Here is a 16,985-nt window from a genome sequence, read left to right on the forward strand (position 1 = left end):
TGGCACTGTTTTGGACAATATTTGTCCATCAACCAACATCACTAAAACAGATTATAACTGTTGTTTGTGGGAGTTTGCACTGTGCGCAAATTGGCTGCCACATTTCCTACATTACAACAGTGGCTACATTTCAAAAGTACTTTGTTGACTGTGAGGCACATCGGAATGGTATTGTGAAATTAACTATATAAATGCAAGTCTTTTATTTGGCTTTAACACAAAAATGTATTCAGACTGGAGTAGTGAAACATTTGTGCCAACTGGTGAAGGTACCAAAATTAGTAGATTGTAAAAAGAATGTAAAAATAATACATTTGGGAGAATCTGCTCTTTCTCTATAATGAAATTATTTGGTGCGGTGGGGGGAGCTGGTGCGGGGCCTTGGGGGTGTCACGGGAGAATTCATGACATGCCAACACCAGAAAGCAAACTGCCTCATTCCTCATCCTTCAACTCCAGTATCAGGCCTCTATAATCCAGCTCTGGTCAACAACCACTCTGGTACCACTGAGTAACAGAAACAGTGCACATTGCTTTTTAAGACTTCTGTTCATGCCATGAAGCTGATTCTGCTTTGTGCCCAGTAGGGTACATAAAGTTTTTAAACTCTGCTCCAAGATGTTCCCTCTCCTTTCACGGCAGCGTTTGTGTAGTGTAGTATATGCTCCTTTAGTGAGTGATAATTTTTTTAAAGGCTATGAGATAGGAAACATAAGAACATAAGAAACAGGAGGAGTAGGCCATTCGGCCCCTCAGGCCTGCCCCGCCATTCAATAAGATCATGGCTGATCTGCCCCAGGCCTCATCTCCGCTTTCGTGCCAGTCATCATAGCCCTCAACTCCACGATATTTCAAAAATTTATCTACCTCCTCTTTAAATACTTTCGGTGATCTAGCCTCCACAACTCTCTGGGGTAGAGAATTCCAGACATTCACGACCCACTGAGAAAATAAATTCCTTCCCATCTCAGTTTGAAATGAGTGTCCCCTTATTTTGTACCTAGGTCCCCTAGTTCGAGATTCCCCCACTAGTGGAAACATCTTCTCAACATCTACCCTGTCAAGCCCACTCAGAATCTTGTATGTTTCAATAAGATCACCCCTCATTCTTCTAAATTCTAATGTATAAAGGCCGAACCTGTTTAGCCATTCTTGATAAGTCAACCCCTTCATCCCAGGAATCAGCCTAGTGAATCTCTTTTGAACTGCATCCAATGCCAGTATATCCTTTCTTAAATACGGGGACCAAAACTGTACACAGTGCTCCAGGTGCGGCCTCACCAACGCCCAGTAAAGTTGTAACAAGAATTCCCTATTTTTAAACTCCAATCCCCTAGCAATACAGGTCAAAATTCCACTTGCCTTCTTAATTATTTGCTGCACCTGCATGCTAACTTTTTATGTCTCATGCACAAGAACACTCAGATCCCTCTGTGCTGCACTTTTTTTGGAGTCTCTCTCCATTTAAATATTAGTCTGCCTTTTGATTCTTCCTACCAAAGTGCATGACCTCACACTTTCCTACATTAAACTCCATCTGCCAAGTTTTCACCCACTCACTCAACCTGTCTATATCCCATTGCAGATTCCTTATGTCCTCATCACAACATGCCCTCCCACCTATTTTTGTATCATCAGCAAATTTGGATACACTACACTCTGCCCCCTCCTCCAAGTCATTAATATAGATAGTAAATAATTGAGACCCTAGGACTGATCCTTGTGGCACTCCACTAGTTACGTCTTTCCAACCTGAAAAAGACCCATTAATCCCGACTCTCTGTCTTCTGTGTATTAACCAATCCTCAATCCATGCTAATACGTTACCCCCAATACCGTAAGCTCCTATGTTGTGCAATAACCTTTTATGTGGCACCTTATTGAATGTCTTCTGGAAATCCAAATACACGACATCTACCGGTTCCCCTTTATCAACTCTGCTTGTTATATCTTCAAAGAACTCCAGAAAATTTGTCAAACATGATTTCCCTTTCACAAAACCATGTTGACTCTGTTTGATTGCGTTAAGCTTTTCTAAATGTCCTGCTATTTCTTCCTTAACAATGGACTCTAGCATTTTCCCAACTACAGATGTTAGGCTGACTGGCCTATAGTTTCCTGCTTTATGCCTCCCTCCCATCTTGAACAGGGGTGTCACATTAGCGGTTTTCCAATCTGCTGGGAACCTCCCGGAATCCAGTGAGCTCTGGAATATTTCGACCAATGCATCCACTACCTCTGCAGCCACTTCCTTTAAAACCCTTGGATGCAGGTCATCAGGTCCTGGTGATTTGTCTGCCTTTAATCCCATTAATTTGTCAAATACTTTGTTCCTCCCATTAGCTCCTTGCTTTGGGATGTTTATAGTGTCCTCCACCGTGAAGGCTGATGCAAAATGTTGGTTTAAATGATCTGCCATTTCCCTGTTTCCCGTTATCAATTCTCCAGTCGTGCCACCGTAGTCAATGGAAATTCAACTCCCAAGCATCCTCTTCCTTTTGGAGGAGGAAGTTTTGGATTTCCACACTGTATCACGTGGACAAACGCTTTTTGAGTCGCTTTTGAAAGGCCTGACTCTATTTTAAAATCTTGGCCCCCTCATTCTCAATTCCCAGGTAAGTGAGAATAGCTTTGCTGTATCTACGCTACAAATCCCTTTAACATTTTAAACACCACCAGCCCTCAATCTACCATACTCAGGAGAATATAGGCCAAGTTTATACAACCTGTCCCCATGATTTAAGTCCCAATAACATTCTAGTGAACCTCTGCTGCACTCCCTCCAAGGTCTGAGGTGTATTTAATGATTATTTAAATTGAAACAATGTGCAGGGTTATGGGGAAAAGGCAGGAAATTGGCACTAAGTTAAAATGCTCAGAGAGCTGGTGCAAACATGATGGGCCGAATGGCCTCCTTCTACACCATAACAATTCTGTGATTCTGTGTCTAAAACTGTACACAGTACTCCAGGTGAGGCCTGACCAAGGCTCTGTACAAATGAAGCACAACGACTTTCTGATAAAGGTTACCATTCTATTTGCATTTTGATTGCTCCGTGTACCTGCCCTCTAGTTTTTATTGAGTTGTGTCTGAGTAACTGTCCAGAAATTGCAGTATCATGAATTTCAGCTGCTAATCTCAGAGACACCTTTCTAAACATTACTGGTGTTGCCCCAGGTAAATAAAGCACCATGTTCATTACCCCATATACCTACGTCATAGGTAAGGCTGCTGGCGAAAAGTGGTATATGTTTGCAAAAGTCTCTCCCTTTCCCTTGTCTAGTTGAAAATTAGGTTGACAATCATTGGTTGCTGAGAGCGAATGGTCATAGCCTGTGAACTGTTCTCCATCTCTACACGGGTTCTTTAACTTTGAGTTCCCAGGAGCGGGAGTGAACCAAGCAACAGCCTAAAAGAAGACCACAAGCAAGCAAAAGGTGACTGGCATGTTCTCGATTAGAAAGCATTCAATATGTGATCCAAAATAGCCTAGCTTGGCAAGTGCCCATATCAGAGGATTGACATTTGCTGAGGCCCAGTGACACGCTCCACCACAACATATCAATCCAACATCAATAGAATTCATTGCCATCAAAGCTCTCCAGAGAAATTGCAACACATGTGTTTCTTCATTGAAAGAATGTATGGGCAGAACATGCTTTTCTTTCAATTCTCCACCCTGTTCTTCTTGCTGGGTGGGGTATAATTCCATGGCCCACAGTTTGCCATATGAGTTTTACTTAAGCAAGTTATTCTTTTTGTTAATCAGTCTGGACAAAGGTGTTTTACGGGCTATTTGATTCTCAGGACCAATCGCTGGTGGGGGTGGGAGTTGACCAGGGTGGGGGCCAGAGCAATGATTCTCGTTTGCTGCTGTGTGCAGAGACAGTGTAAAGAAATGTGAGAAGATTTCCTCTGACTGGTACTTCTAGTAAAATCACACTCCAGATCTTTGAAAATACAACTACAATTTCACTGGAACCAACCCGAGGAAGATCTTCCTGTTTTTGGCGATGATGTTGCTACGGGAACCATAGGAAAACATTCCTCCTTTCCGGAAATGCACCAACTGCAGTTCCACCACTAACCATTGGATGGCAATCAGGAGCGCGCGCACACACCCATACACATATCTATATAATATATATATATATACATGTATATTATATTTAAGTTCTCCAAAATAGTGTATAGGGCTGGTGGACAGCTAATATTGTTCCTAAATACAAAAAGAGAGAGAACAAAATCTGGGAATCATAGGGATTAGCATCAGTGATCCGAAGGAGACTGGAATCTAAATTAAATTAAGTGATAGAAGAGTGTCTGGGCACAGAAAATACAATTAAAAATAGTATCAAATTTGAAAAAACACGTCATGCTTAATTAACCTGATAGAATTTTTCAAAGAGGTAACGGAATGAATAGAAAAAGTTTTCGTGGTTGATATCATATACTTGGATTTTCAAAAAAGCCTTTGATAAGTTACCATGGGGCAGACTCATGCCAAAGGTTACGGCACATGGAGCCAGAGAACAAATAGCTGAATGGGTAGCAAACTGACTCAAAAATACAATGTGGGGAGTAGAGATCAAGAATAGTTAACCAGATTGGAAGTAGAAAGGGATGTTGTTGCACAATGCCCAGTGCTGGGACCACTATTATTCATAATGTACGTCAATGATTTGGACGTAGGAACAAGTAACTCAACACAACTTTGCAGATGATACCAAACTAGTGGGTGGGGTGGGGAATATAGTTTGAAGAATGAGAGGTGACCTCATTAAAACTTACAAGATTCGTACAGGGTGTGACAGGGTAGATGTGGATAGGATGTTTTCCCCGGCTGCTGAGTCTAGAACCAGGGGACACAGTCTCAGAATGAGGGGCAGACCAATTAAGACTGAGATGAGGAGGAATTTCTTCACTCAGAAGTTGGTGAATCTCTGGAATTCTCTATCCCAGAGGGCTGTGGAAGCTCAGTCTTTGAGCATGTTCACTACAGTAATCGACAGATTTCTGGATACTAATGACATCGAAGGATATGGGGATAGTGCAGGGATGTAGCATTGCAGCAGATGATCAGCCATGGTCTAATTGACTGGTGCAGCAGGCTGGAAGGCTGAATGGCCTACTCCTGCTGCTATGTTCAACACTGAGGAAGAATGCTACATATTACAAGGAGACTTTAGAGAACTTGCAGACTGAGCTGTTAAGTGGCAAATGGTTAAATGTGAGGTGATGCAACTGGGAATGAGAAACAGAAACATCACCGACACTTTAGAAATTAAAAATGTGACTGGTGTCGAAGAGCAAAGGGATTTAGGAAGAGCGGTGAATAAATCATTAAAACAACATCTCACCCAGCAACCCAATTAAAACAGCGAACAAAACACCGGGATTTATTTTGAGGAGTATGTATAGAATTCAAAATGAGTGGAATTATATTGAGCTTGTCTGGGAGCTGGTAAGGCAGCATAGTTCATGATTCTATACAATTAAAAGGCCATCAAAGCACTGGAGAAAATGTAAAAAAAGATTTCCTAGGATTTTATCAGAGCTGAGAGATTACAGCTATTGGAAAAGGTTGAACTGGCTGGGGTTTTTTACTTTAGAAAAGAGAAAACCTAGAGGCTGTTAAAATTATGAATGTGTTGACAAGGTAAATGTGAAGATAATTTTTCCACTTGTGGGAGAATCCAAAACTAGGGGCCATAAATTCAAGACAGTTACTAATAAATCCAATAGAGAAATAAAGAGATGTTTTAATTACTCAGAAGAGTGGTTAGAATGTGAGAACTTATTACTGTAGAAACTGGTTGAGGCAAATAGCTTATATGCTTTTGAAAGTAAGCTAGCTGAGTACAGGAGGGAAAAGGGGATAGAAAGATATGCTGACAAGGTAGGTGGAATGGAGGGAAACTTGTGTGGAACATAAACACCAACACAGAGTAGTTGGGCTGAATGGCCTGTTTCTGTGCTGTATATACTAGCCGGGATTTTACGGCCCCTCCCGTCTGGTGGGATATTACGGTCCTGCCGAACTGAATGGAAGTTTTAATGGCTCGTTGCATCCCCCGGGGGGGAGACACACTGCAGCGGGGCAGTAAAATCCTGGCCTAGATTTTAGTGGATATACACACTACCCAATGTGATTCTCAGGTATATAGACACTAGGAGACACTAGATTTGTCCCTCAGTCTGTAATAAATGAGTGACCATTGCCAGGGTAACAATAAGGACACTACTAATTGACCTCATTGTTCCTGAACCCAAGGTGTGCAGAAATCACACAGTGGGCTAAATTTTGCAATCACGCACCAGCAAGTTTGAAGGTGGGACATGTAAAATCTAGTAGGTGGCCTTCCCGCTGCCAAACTGCAGCAGCCCCCCTGCCCCTCCCAACCTTTCTGAAATTTTATGGGGAGCGGGAGAGGCATCGTGCAGCCTGCTCACCCCTGGGCCTAATGAGGCCCGCAAGTTGCCAATTAATGGTCAGTTAAGGACCTCATCCCGCCTCCACCACTATTTTAGCCACGGTGAGTGTATGCCCACACCCCATGGCTGGTGACGGGTGGCAGGGGGGGGAGAAGGTGGAACAGACCTCCCTCGCCGGTCCCCTGGTCGCTTCGGAGGCACCCCCACTCCTAGGTCTTCCCCCACCCCCTTAAACCCTCCCCTCTTACATCTTGAACCCAGTCCCCTACATTCCCCCACCTCCTTGCCAAGAATCCCGCACCCACTTATCTGAGCTCCTGGCTTGCGCTGCTAGGACTGTGAAGCTGTTGGCCGACCTGATTGGCCGCAGCTCTCAATGGTGAGTATTCCTCCCGAGGAAGAGGTGGACATCTAGCTTTACAGCCACTAACGCTGCTCCCACTGTTAAATTGCTGCAGGGCAGCTGGCAGGGTTGGGGGGTGGTCTCCCCCCGATGTTTTAGTCAGGGGAGGTGGGGACTGCGGCGCCCAATAAAATCCAGCCCAAGATTATTGACGAAATAACCTAAGGCAAGATGCGGGAAATGTTTTTACAACGTGAGTTGTTAAAACCTGGAATGCCCTGCTTCGATGCACAGTGGAATCAGCTTCACCAGAAACTTTCCAAAAGAGTTGGATTAACATCTGAATGAAAAGATTTGCAGGGCTCTATGGGAAAGGACAAGTGAGGATTTTGGGTTCATCGGGTAGATGCGGTGGGCGGGCCCAGGAAACGGCCCGCCCACTGTGAACGGCCCTCACCTGCGATTTCACACTGGCTGGCCAATTAACAGCGTGAAAGGCACGCTGAAAGCTCAGCACTGCCGGGGTGTGGGCGGGAGGAGGGCAGGCGATGACGTCAGCGCAGGCGCGTGGGAGCGCGCAATAAAAGCTCCCTGAAGGCAGACAGCTGCCCCAGGGAGCTGAAGAATTGAAAACCCATCAAATAAAGATTTTACAGAAAAAAAATGTCCACACATCGGACTCACTCACCTAAACATTTAGATTATAAAAATTCTGCCCAAACATTTTCATTTTTTATAATTAATATCAGAAACCTCATCCCGCCCTTGGATGGGGTTTCCTCAAAAATCCAAAGGCCGCCTGGCCGATTCGCCCACCCGCCAACTGTAACATTGGATGGGCAGCGAAAAATCCAGGTTAATTAATACATTAATGGCCTTAATAGGCCTCTTAATTGTTGGCGGGCGCACTGCCGACTCTAGCTCACGCCCACCAACTGAAATATCGCACGAGTGCGGGATGGCGTCGAGACGCTCACCCGATGTCATCGCGTATGATTTTACACCCAATCGGGTCAGGTACACGCCCACCCATGGAACATAAAACTCTGCCCTATGAAACAGCCAGCCGTATTAATAAGCAAAGTCAATAAGCCGGTGACCTAGATTTAACGTAATGGGCAGAAAGATTAGAGGGAAGGTGAGAAACCTTTTCACCCGGAGGGTGTTGGGGGGTCTGGAACTCTCTGCCTGGAAAGACGGTCGAGGCAGAAACCCAGAGGCATTTCAAAATACTTGGACATGCCTTGAGGTACATAACCTACAGGGCTACGGACCCTGAAAAGCTGGGTGAAGCTGGATAGCTCTTTTTTGGCTAACACGGACATAATGGGCTGAATGGCCTCCTTCAGTAGAAACTTCCTATGCTTCTATGTAAGGCCAGCCACTGACACTTGAATTATTCAATATAAAATCAAAAGTTCCTACCTGTCCATTGGGCTTACACAAGATTGTTGTACATTCAGGACCAGTTCCAAATTTATTACTTTCCCTCAGTAGGAAGTCTTTTGGAGGATTATGAGGGACTTTTGCTCCAGCTGCCCAAACCTAAATGTAACGATTTAAACTGTGTTAGTGTCTGAATTGCGGAAACTTAAAAATAAATATGCCCAGGATGTGGGCATTGCCATGAAGGCTGGCACTTTTTGCCCACCTCTGGTTGCCGTGTGCTGGTGCTGAGCCCTTCTCCTTGAACCACTGCCATTCCTGTGGTGAAGGTATTCTCGCAGTGCTTTAAGTCAGGCAGTTCCAAGGCCTTCTTTGTGCCACTTTGGCCCAAGAAGAATTGGATCAATTGGTAGTGACCCAGCTGTATTCCTGGCAAAAGTATTAATTTAAACCAGACTGAGTGGAAGGGTTGCGTGGTGGGGATTGCGGGGGTGGGAGTGGTGGTGGGGGGGTGAGGGAGGGGGAGGGTCGGGGGGTGGGGGAGGGGTGGACGAGGGTGGTAAATTGAACAAGGTGATGCAATAACGGCAATTTATGTCCAAGTCAGGGTGGTATGTAACTTGGAGTGGAATTTAGTACATGGGCTGGGGTTAAACATTATGCACGGAGACCGTGGTGCATCTTTTCTTACCGTTACACCAGATCCTGCGTTCACCCGTGTCCTGGGTGGGAAACGGTACATTGTTACAGGGTGGCCACCAATATTCTGCTGCAGAACATAGTTTCCAATGTCTTCTTCCGTGTCAAGTGAAATATTCAAGAGTCGAACATAGTGGCCGTTTGAAGCAACTTCGATTATTTTCATGTTCCCCAATGTGCTGGAACAAAGAAAGAGTGTTTGTTCTCACTTTTCCATTAAATTGAAAACTGTGGGCTTCTGAGCCCTGCCGTCAGGCTGAGATGGGGGTTAGATCCGGCACTGTGTGGGGAAGTAGTCACTCATTGTGATTTTCCTCAGGGCGGTCAATTAATGGCCAAAGGGCAGACTCGCCATCCAGTTAAGGACAGTGGGTGGGCTCTTGAAACTGGAGGGCCAATCAGAAGACTTTTCAGCTTGAAAGGAGCAGCAGGATGCCATGGCAGGTAAATGGGAGAGAGGGTGCTTCAAAATGGAGGTGCCCTCTCTCCAATTTTAAAAAAAAGTTTAAATTAAAAATGGCGTTTGCATCCAGGCCCTCGCTGTTGGTGGGGGAGGCTAGGGGCTCTATAAGGGTGACCTGCAGCTGTTGCTGCACCCAGGCAGGCAGGGAGGCCTCTGCGCCTGCCTGGAGTGCTAGACCCTCCACTACCGGTTTTGTTGGCAGGAGACTGCCTTCAGGCAGCTAAACTGGTCTCCGTGCTGGACTGTTAATTGACCCTAATGGGCTATTAGCATCTTTAATCACCTACCTCCCAGCCACCCAATGCTGCTTCTGCAAAAATGGCCCAGGCAATGGCGGGGGGGGGCGGATGGAGTGTGGAAACCGGCATTCCAGCACGTGGGGCTACTTTCAACTCCTGGCCACAGCAACAAATAAAGATTGAGCCCACTGATGGTGGTGTAGTCGTAGTGTCACTAATCCCAAGGCCCAGGCTAAAACTCTGGAGATACAGGTTCAAATCCCACCATGGTAGCTGATGGAATTTAAATTCAATTACTTAATAAAAGTCTTAGTAATGGTTCCATGAAACTATAATTTTTTGTTGTAAAAATCCATCTGATTCACTATTGTCCTTTAAGGAAATCTGCCATCCTTACCTGGTCTGGCCTACATGTGACTCCAGACCCACAGCAATGTGGTTGACTCTTAACTGCCTTTGAAATGGCTTAACTCAGTTGTACCAAAATGCTACAGATACCAGATGGACTGCAGCAGTTCAAGAAGGCAGATGACCACCCCTTTCTCAAGGGCAATGAGGGATGGGCAACAAATGCTGGCCTTGCCAGCGACACCCACACCCCATGAAAAAATTTTTAAAAACCTATAGTGAAGACAGTGATCACAAGCTCTACCGGGGTGGGTGAATTTTAGAATTTAGAGGTATTCGATATAGAATGAGAATATAGGAGGCTGTTCAGGTTGGCATCAGACATCAGACACCCATTTTACAGCTGCCTGATTTTAATCTCCGTTGATTTTGAATGGCAAGTGGTGTAAAATGGGTGGCTGATCTGACCTCATCAGTTTCGCATTGTGTGGGTTAGTTTATAAGACCCTCATGATAAGTGTCTTTGGGACTGAGCTCTTTCAGCAGCTGGGAGTTGCCAGTTTTAATATTTAAATATCTCTGATCTCTAGTTCACAAGTGTAATGGGCTTAGTTGCCCACACTAGCCTTGTACAGATAGATTATGACAAACTTTCAGATACCTTTAAGTGTCACATTTTTTACAGGGCGGCTTGTTGCCATCGGAAGATATCTCCTGGCCATTCAACACTGGATGCTCATCAGGGTTGCCAACTCTGTTTGGACTTATTCCTGGAAATTTTAATCACATCCAACTTCTCCACCCAGTTAAACAAACATTATTTATCCTTCTCCAATATTATTATAACTAATAAATGCAAATATTTTTTAAAATCACAACCGATTACTTTAATACCCCTATGATTTTTTGCCTCAGGTTGGTAATAGCAGTGTCCTGGAAATTAATCTTTAACTCCTCAAGACTCCAGGCTAACCCAGGAAGTTGGCAACCCTGTTGCTAACGGCAGAGACTCCAGTCACCACGGTGACCAGAGGGGGAAGCAAAGGCAGGTTGTACTTGAACGCTGAAGAAACAGGCACATCGCTCAGGCATCAGCCTATACAATATACCGGCAGACTGACCAAATCAGCTGTGACAAACCTGCTCCACATCTACCTACTGAATCAACTCTATACAACCAAGAATACTCTATACCTATCAATGCTTTACAATTGTAATTTATAATCAGCTCTCCCTTTGTAGTGTAATCCCTTCATACTCTACCACATTTTTCAATAAATCTTACAGCACGGAACAGAAGGAGGTCATTTGGCCCATCATGCTCATGCTGGCCCTTTGAAAGGCTGATTCAATTAATTTCACTCCCTTGCTCTTTCCCCATAACCCTGCAAATGTTTCCCTTTTAAAGTATTTCTCCAATTCCCTTTTGAAAGTTCCGATTGCCTTTCAAGCAGCGCATTCAATTAACAACAATTTGCAGCATAAAAAAAAATTCCCCTTGGTTGGCCAGCACCATCAAGCCCCCCACAAAGCCACACCACCCCCCCAACCCTGGTATTTTTGCGAGTTATTTTAAATCTGTGCCCTTTCATACTCAGTCCTCTTGTCGATGGAAACCATGGCCTGAATTTTTCCCGCATCGGGCAGGCTCGGTGGGAGCGGGCGGGGGTGGTCTCAGATCAGCTCCGCGCCGCCATTTCACATGGGCAGGCCAATTAAGGCCCGCCCAGCGTGAGAAGCGAGCGGTAGAGCACTACCTGTGAGGGTAGGGGGGGGGGAGGAGGGAGACTCAGGGCCAGCGCTCTTTCATGCATGCGCGCAAAAGAGCGCTTCAAACTCCCTGAGGCACGGAGCTGGCTCAGGGAGATTGAAGCGCTTTTGAAATAAATAAATAAATAAATGGTATAAATGAGATGGGACATGTTTTTATATTTCATAAATTTTTTAAATTTAACTCATAAAAGCTTTAGGAAGCCTCATCCCGCTCGTGGATGAGGTTACCTAAAAAACGTAAGGCCGCTTGGCCTTTTTGTCTGTCCGCCAACCATAAGGTTGAATGGGCAGTGTAAAGTTGACCTTCATTAGTTCCTTAATGGCCTTAATTGGCCTTTTAAATATCAGCGGGCGCGCAGCCGACTCCAGTGCCTGCCTGCCGAACGAAACATCACGAGACAGCGCGATGATGTCGGGATGCACGCCCGACGTTATCGTCCATCATTTTACTTGCCAGCGTGTTGGGCCCACCCCTGCATGCCGAATGAAAAATCCGGGCCCATTTCTCTCTATTAATGCTATCAATGCCCTTCATCATTTTCAACATCTTTATTAAATCCTACTTGCTACTAGGAGAACAATCCCAGCTTCTCTAGTCTCTCTAATCAGCTAGTAACTAGTAAGAGTACAGTAGTGTAGTAGTAATCCAGAGAGGAAGAGTTCATAATCCCACCATGGCCGCCATAAGAATCTAAGTACAACTTTTTGAAAAATAAAATTAAAAATCTGGTCTCAGTAAAAGTGACCATGAAGTTGTTGATTGTCATAAAAACCCAACTGGTTCAGTAATGTCCTTCAGGGAGGGAAGCCTGCCATCTTATCTCAGTCTGGCCTGGATGTGACTGCAGTCCCACAGCAACATGACTGACCCTTAGCTGCCCTTTGAAGTAGTGTGGCTGTGTTAAACCACACACACCATCTCTCAAGGTCATAGGGAATGGACAATACATGCCCATAATGCTCACATCCTCAGAATTAATATTTAAATGTTAAATAGCCCTGCAAATCCATACCATAGGACAGTACAATGAACATTGTTCTACCTTCCTCATCACCTTACAATATAAAAAAGGTTAAGGTTTAATATAAAAGAGTGAGCTAACTCGACTTCTGATTATAGAACATATCTTGGTTACCTGGCGGTAGGTGTGTTGCGGTCACACTCGCCCATGAGTGGCTTGCATACGGGGAGACTGTTGGTGGCACTGTTCCTGTTCAGGTCTTGAATCAGGGTGTTGAAATAGACTCTGCCTTGGCCAGTTTTGCAGTTGTTTAGGGAATGGGTTGGAGGCTTTGGGCAAAACCTCTTTGGCTCACCATTGTAACTTTCCATCGCTGTAGAAGAAGAGATGTCATTGTAGGTGCTCCCAACAGCCTCACGTCCTATACAGCTGCCTGTGTTTTCCTTTTGTACATGACTGTGGTCACAGGTGAACATAAGGTTATAAACAAAGCCCTCTTTAGAGAAATAGCAGCCATATAAAGAGGCTGTGAACAGGTTCAGTAGACAGATGAAAGGGGGTCAATCATAGAGCTTTCCCCGCCCTCCACACACATCAGAAATTCCTAAAATTTAGGCAGGTGTGATGGGACAAAGCAGTATGTACATGTATAGAGATGAGTGATGCGGCACAGATCTGCAGCCACCATCCCCACTGCTTTCCTGCCCTTGGATGTGTGGGTGCTGTGCGAATCTGTAAGGTGGAGGTCAGCTGTGTTTGTGTAGAAAGGGATTGGCGAAAAGGACCGCCCAGTCCCTCCTTGCGGACCGTTCTAATACCCCATCTTAGTACTGGACAGTACCAATGAGCGGATCATATTTTTGGATGGGGGGGGTGGTGCAGCAGAGGGAGATCAAGAAATGAAACAGGAAATACCATTAAAAAGTGAAAGAGTACTCTGTTGTGTCCTGATAAACACTCAAGCTGATGTGGCAATACAACAACTGCTTTTTTATTATGGACCCTGAAATATATAACATTTGATAACATGAGAAGTCCTTGGAGTACAATTGCTCCAGTATGTTTACTCCCATCAGAGCCTGCCCACTAGTGTTCAATTAACAATATACAGGTAAAATATCTATCACCATATTCAAAAAAAAATTTCCAATTTTTTTTTAACAGAAACTCTTGTGTTAACTTGAAGCGCTCCCACAAAGGAATAAATGTTTTAGTCACGCTTTTGGAGCAGGAGTAGGTCATTCAACCCCTCGAGCCTGCTCCACCATTCAATAAGATCATGGCTGATCTGATTGTGGCCTTAACTCCACTTTCCAGCCTGTTCCCTATAACACTCAACTCCTGTGTAGATTAAAAATCCATCTAACTCAGCCTTGAATATATTCAATGACCCAGCCTCCACTGCTTTCTGGGGAAGAGAAGTCCAAAGACTAATGACCCTCTTGAAAGAAGAAATTCCCCTTCATCTCTATCTTAAATGGGAGACCCCTTATTTTGAAACTGTGCCCCCTAGTTCTAGATTTCCCATGAGGAGAAACATCCTCTCAGCATCCACCCTGTCAAGCCCCATCAAAATCTTACATGTTTCAATAAGATCGCTGCTTATTAGGTTACAAACTTAAATTAATTTGAAGCTAGGTTGAATTTAGACAACAAATGTGTTATTTGTATGTAAAGTTGCCAAAACTCCAGGATTGTCTGGGACTCTCCAGGAATCTATCATAATAATACAGTTTTTGTCTGTGCAGACTGTTTTGATAGGTCAGTTTAAGAGGTGGTGGGTTTATTTGATTGACTGTTGTGAGAAATTGATGTTTTTTTAAAATATATTTTTTGGGAATGTTGTGTTATTCTGTGAAGGAGGCTTTGTGTGTGTGTTTGTGTGTGTATGTGTGTATGTATGATTTAATTAAGTTGGGCAGAGATTACTAGGAGACAGGTTGCCTGGGGGGTTTAAAACATGAAAAGAATAGAGGTATTAGGTTTGAAGTACAATTGAATAGGTTAGATCTAACATTTGCATTCTTAGAAATGTGGAGTTTGTTTGAATATCAAAGGGGAGACAGAGGTGACACGAAACATGTTTGCATCTTGCAGGACTTCCATAGATAAATAGAAGTGGAGATATTCTACTTTATTGACTTGAAAGCAAAGACAAGATGGAAACTTGAAAGATCTTATACTTGGAAGGATTTGAGTTTCAAAGAGGTATGAAAACAATGGAACCTGAGATGAAAGGGAAAAAGGGTATTTGAGAGTTACAGTGGAGAGTTGAGGGTAGCTGTTTTGAGCTGCAGTGGCTGGAGCTGGAGCTAAGCTGTTGAGCTGGAGCTGTGAGATGTAGCCAATGGAGCTATAGCTGGAGCTGTGGGCTGGGAGAGGATGCAGTTTGAATCAACGATCCAGTCAAGCCAGAAAAGCCTCAGGCTGCAAAAAGCAGTTTTATTCTGAAGTTTGGTTTTTCACAGCAGATTGGGAGACAGTTACAGGCCATGTGGTATGCCTTTATTGAAGCTACAGCAGTTTGCCTTGGGTAATATTACTGGATTTTTATAGTTAAACATCTATAAGGGAGTGTTGCTTGGAAGGTGTTTACTTGTGGGTCTGACCAGGTAGAGAGTCTTTTTGGGTGAATGTTTTGTAAGACTAAGTTTAACTGTGTAACTGTCATCTTGTGTGCTTAAGTTTTCTTTTATCCTTGTTAATAAAACCTTTACTTATAATTTTTAAAATCCCAAAAGTATTACTGGATTTCTTGCTGCTGAGATCAGTATGACTTCTTCTCATTTTCAGAATACAAAATAAAAAGGTGAGCCAAGTTTCTCTCTGGGATTTGGTTTGTGTAGCAATTAACATCGGCTGTGGCCATAAGACTGTGCTTGGGTACACTCAGTGCCTGAATGTTTGAATGAAGTTTTAAAATATCTAATTAACCAACTGTCATCCAACAGAGTTTTGCAGAACCACCTCACCAAACATTAAGCACTCTGCAAGAGAAGAAGGGGAGGGGAACTTGGGTGGAAGGAGGAGTGGCATGGGGAGGGTGGGGAGGCATGGGCGGGGGAATGCATGGGGGGGATTGTATGGAATGGGGAGTGGGATGGCATAGGAAGAAGGGGTAGGATGGTGGGTGGGGAATGGGATGGGGATAATATGAGATGGATGAAAGGAATGGGATGAGTATGGGATGAGAGCAATGGCATGGGAAGGTTGGAATGGCATGGAATGGAATTTAAAGAAGTTCTGTGACATAAAGATACTAATTTCACTGCAAACATTTTGCGGGTCTCTGCTGGTTAAAGATTAATCTCCTACATGCTGCTGTTAGTAATACCTGGAAGAATAATCATACAGGGATTAAAAAATCCTGTTTTCTTAATTTTCTTTGAACAACTCTGTTTCCTTATGATAAAATGTTGGAAATGGGGGCAAAACAGCTATTTGCCTAGATGATGTGGTTAGAAGTAGGAGGTTGTGAGGAAGTCACAAGCAATATACCCAATCAGAGATGACAATCCTAACATGGAGTGGGTTATTTTCCCCCAGTTCTGTGAGATTGGTTCTTGTCTCTCCCGCTCTCAGATTGTGTGCAGAACATTCTTTGTCATCAAAGATTAGGTTCAGAAATGGCTACTGTCAGTAATCTATTCCTGTGACATACCTCGGTAAGATGTAACACAGGCGTGAGTTTGTTTACCTTTAGCTATAGATGGGGGAAGGGTAGTATTTGAGCATATTGACCATAGAGGGGTGGCGGGATCAGTTTGTGCTGGAGCCTGGGGCCTGGGGCCTAGAGCCTGGGGCGAATGACAAGCCTTTGACCTTCCACAGTGTGAGCAGATTTTATCAGCAGCCTTCCTTTTAAAAAAAGCTTGCAGAACTCCCGGCTGAATCAAGCCACGCATGGGGGAAGGGGAATTTTGGGTGTCGGGGGCCACACATGGAGGATAAACACCAGCACAGACTGGTTGGGCCAGCAAGCCTGTTTGAGTGTTGCAAAGTCTGTGCAATGTTTCCCTCTTTTCTGAACATCTATTTATTTCTCCTTTATTTCTGTCTTTTGAAACCCATCACTTGCTTAGACCCTTTAAAACAGAGGACTTTCACTGCCTTAGGAAGATTGTGGTCACCCTGTCCTGTTCTTTCCCTTTGCTTCATCATTCAACAAAAGAAACATAGGAACAGGGGTAGGCCATTCAGCCCCTCAAGCCTGCTCTTCCATTTGATTACATATTGGCTGATCTGTATCTTAACTTCATCTACTTGGTTCTGTAACCCTTCCCTTGACCAACAAAATACCTGGAAATGACTTGCACAGTGTGCATACAGGCCACTG

At 44.2% G+C, this 16,985-nt stretch overlaps 1 protein-coding gene across 4 annotated transcripts in view; it reads right to left on the reverse strand.

Moving 5' to 3' along the window:
- LOC144687075 (lamin tail domain-containing protein 1-like) overlaps window positions 1-13,429 on the reverse strand; it is a 34,429-nt gene extending 21,000 nt beyond the window's left edge. For 3 of the 4 annotated variants that reach the window (XM_078552838.1, XM_078552840.1, XM_078552837.1), the window contains exons 1-4: window positions 12,824-13,429; window positions 8,857-9,043; window positions 8,205-8,324; window positions 3,217-3,410 (exon numbers count right to left, since the gene is read on the reverse strand). In XM_078552838.1, the coding sequence (XP_078408964.1) occupies window positions 3,217-3,410; window positions 8,205-8,324; window positions 8,857-9,043; window positions 12,824-13,125 (803 nt within the window). In that variant the 5' untranslated portion in view covers window positions 13,126-13,429. The remainder of the gene's footprint in view (window positions 1-3,216; window positions 3,411-8,204; window positions 8,325-8,856; window positions 9,044-12,823) is intronic. The other variant, XM_078552839.1, reaches the window with a different exon arrangement.
- Window positions 13,430-16,985: the final 3,556 nt, after the last annotated feature.

Source organism: Cetorhinus maximus, chromosome 12 (genome assembly GCF_964194155.1).
Source record: "Cetorhinus maximus chromosome 12, sCetMax3.hap1.1, whole genome shotgun sequence".
In the NCBI taxonomy this organism is placed as follows: Eukaryota; Metazoa; Chordata; class Chondrichthyes; order Lamniformes; family Cetorhinidae; genus Cetorhinus; species Cetorhinus maximus.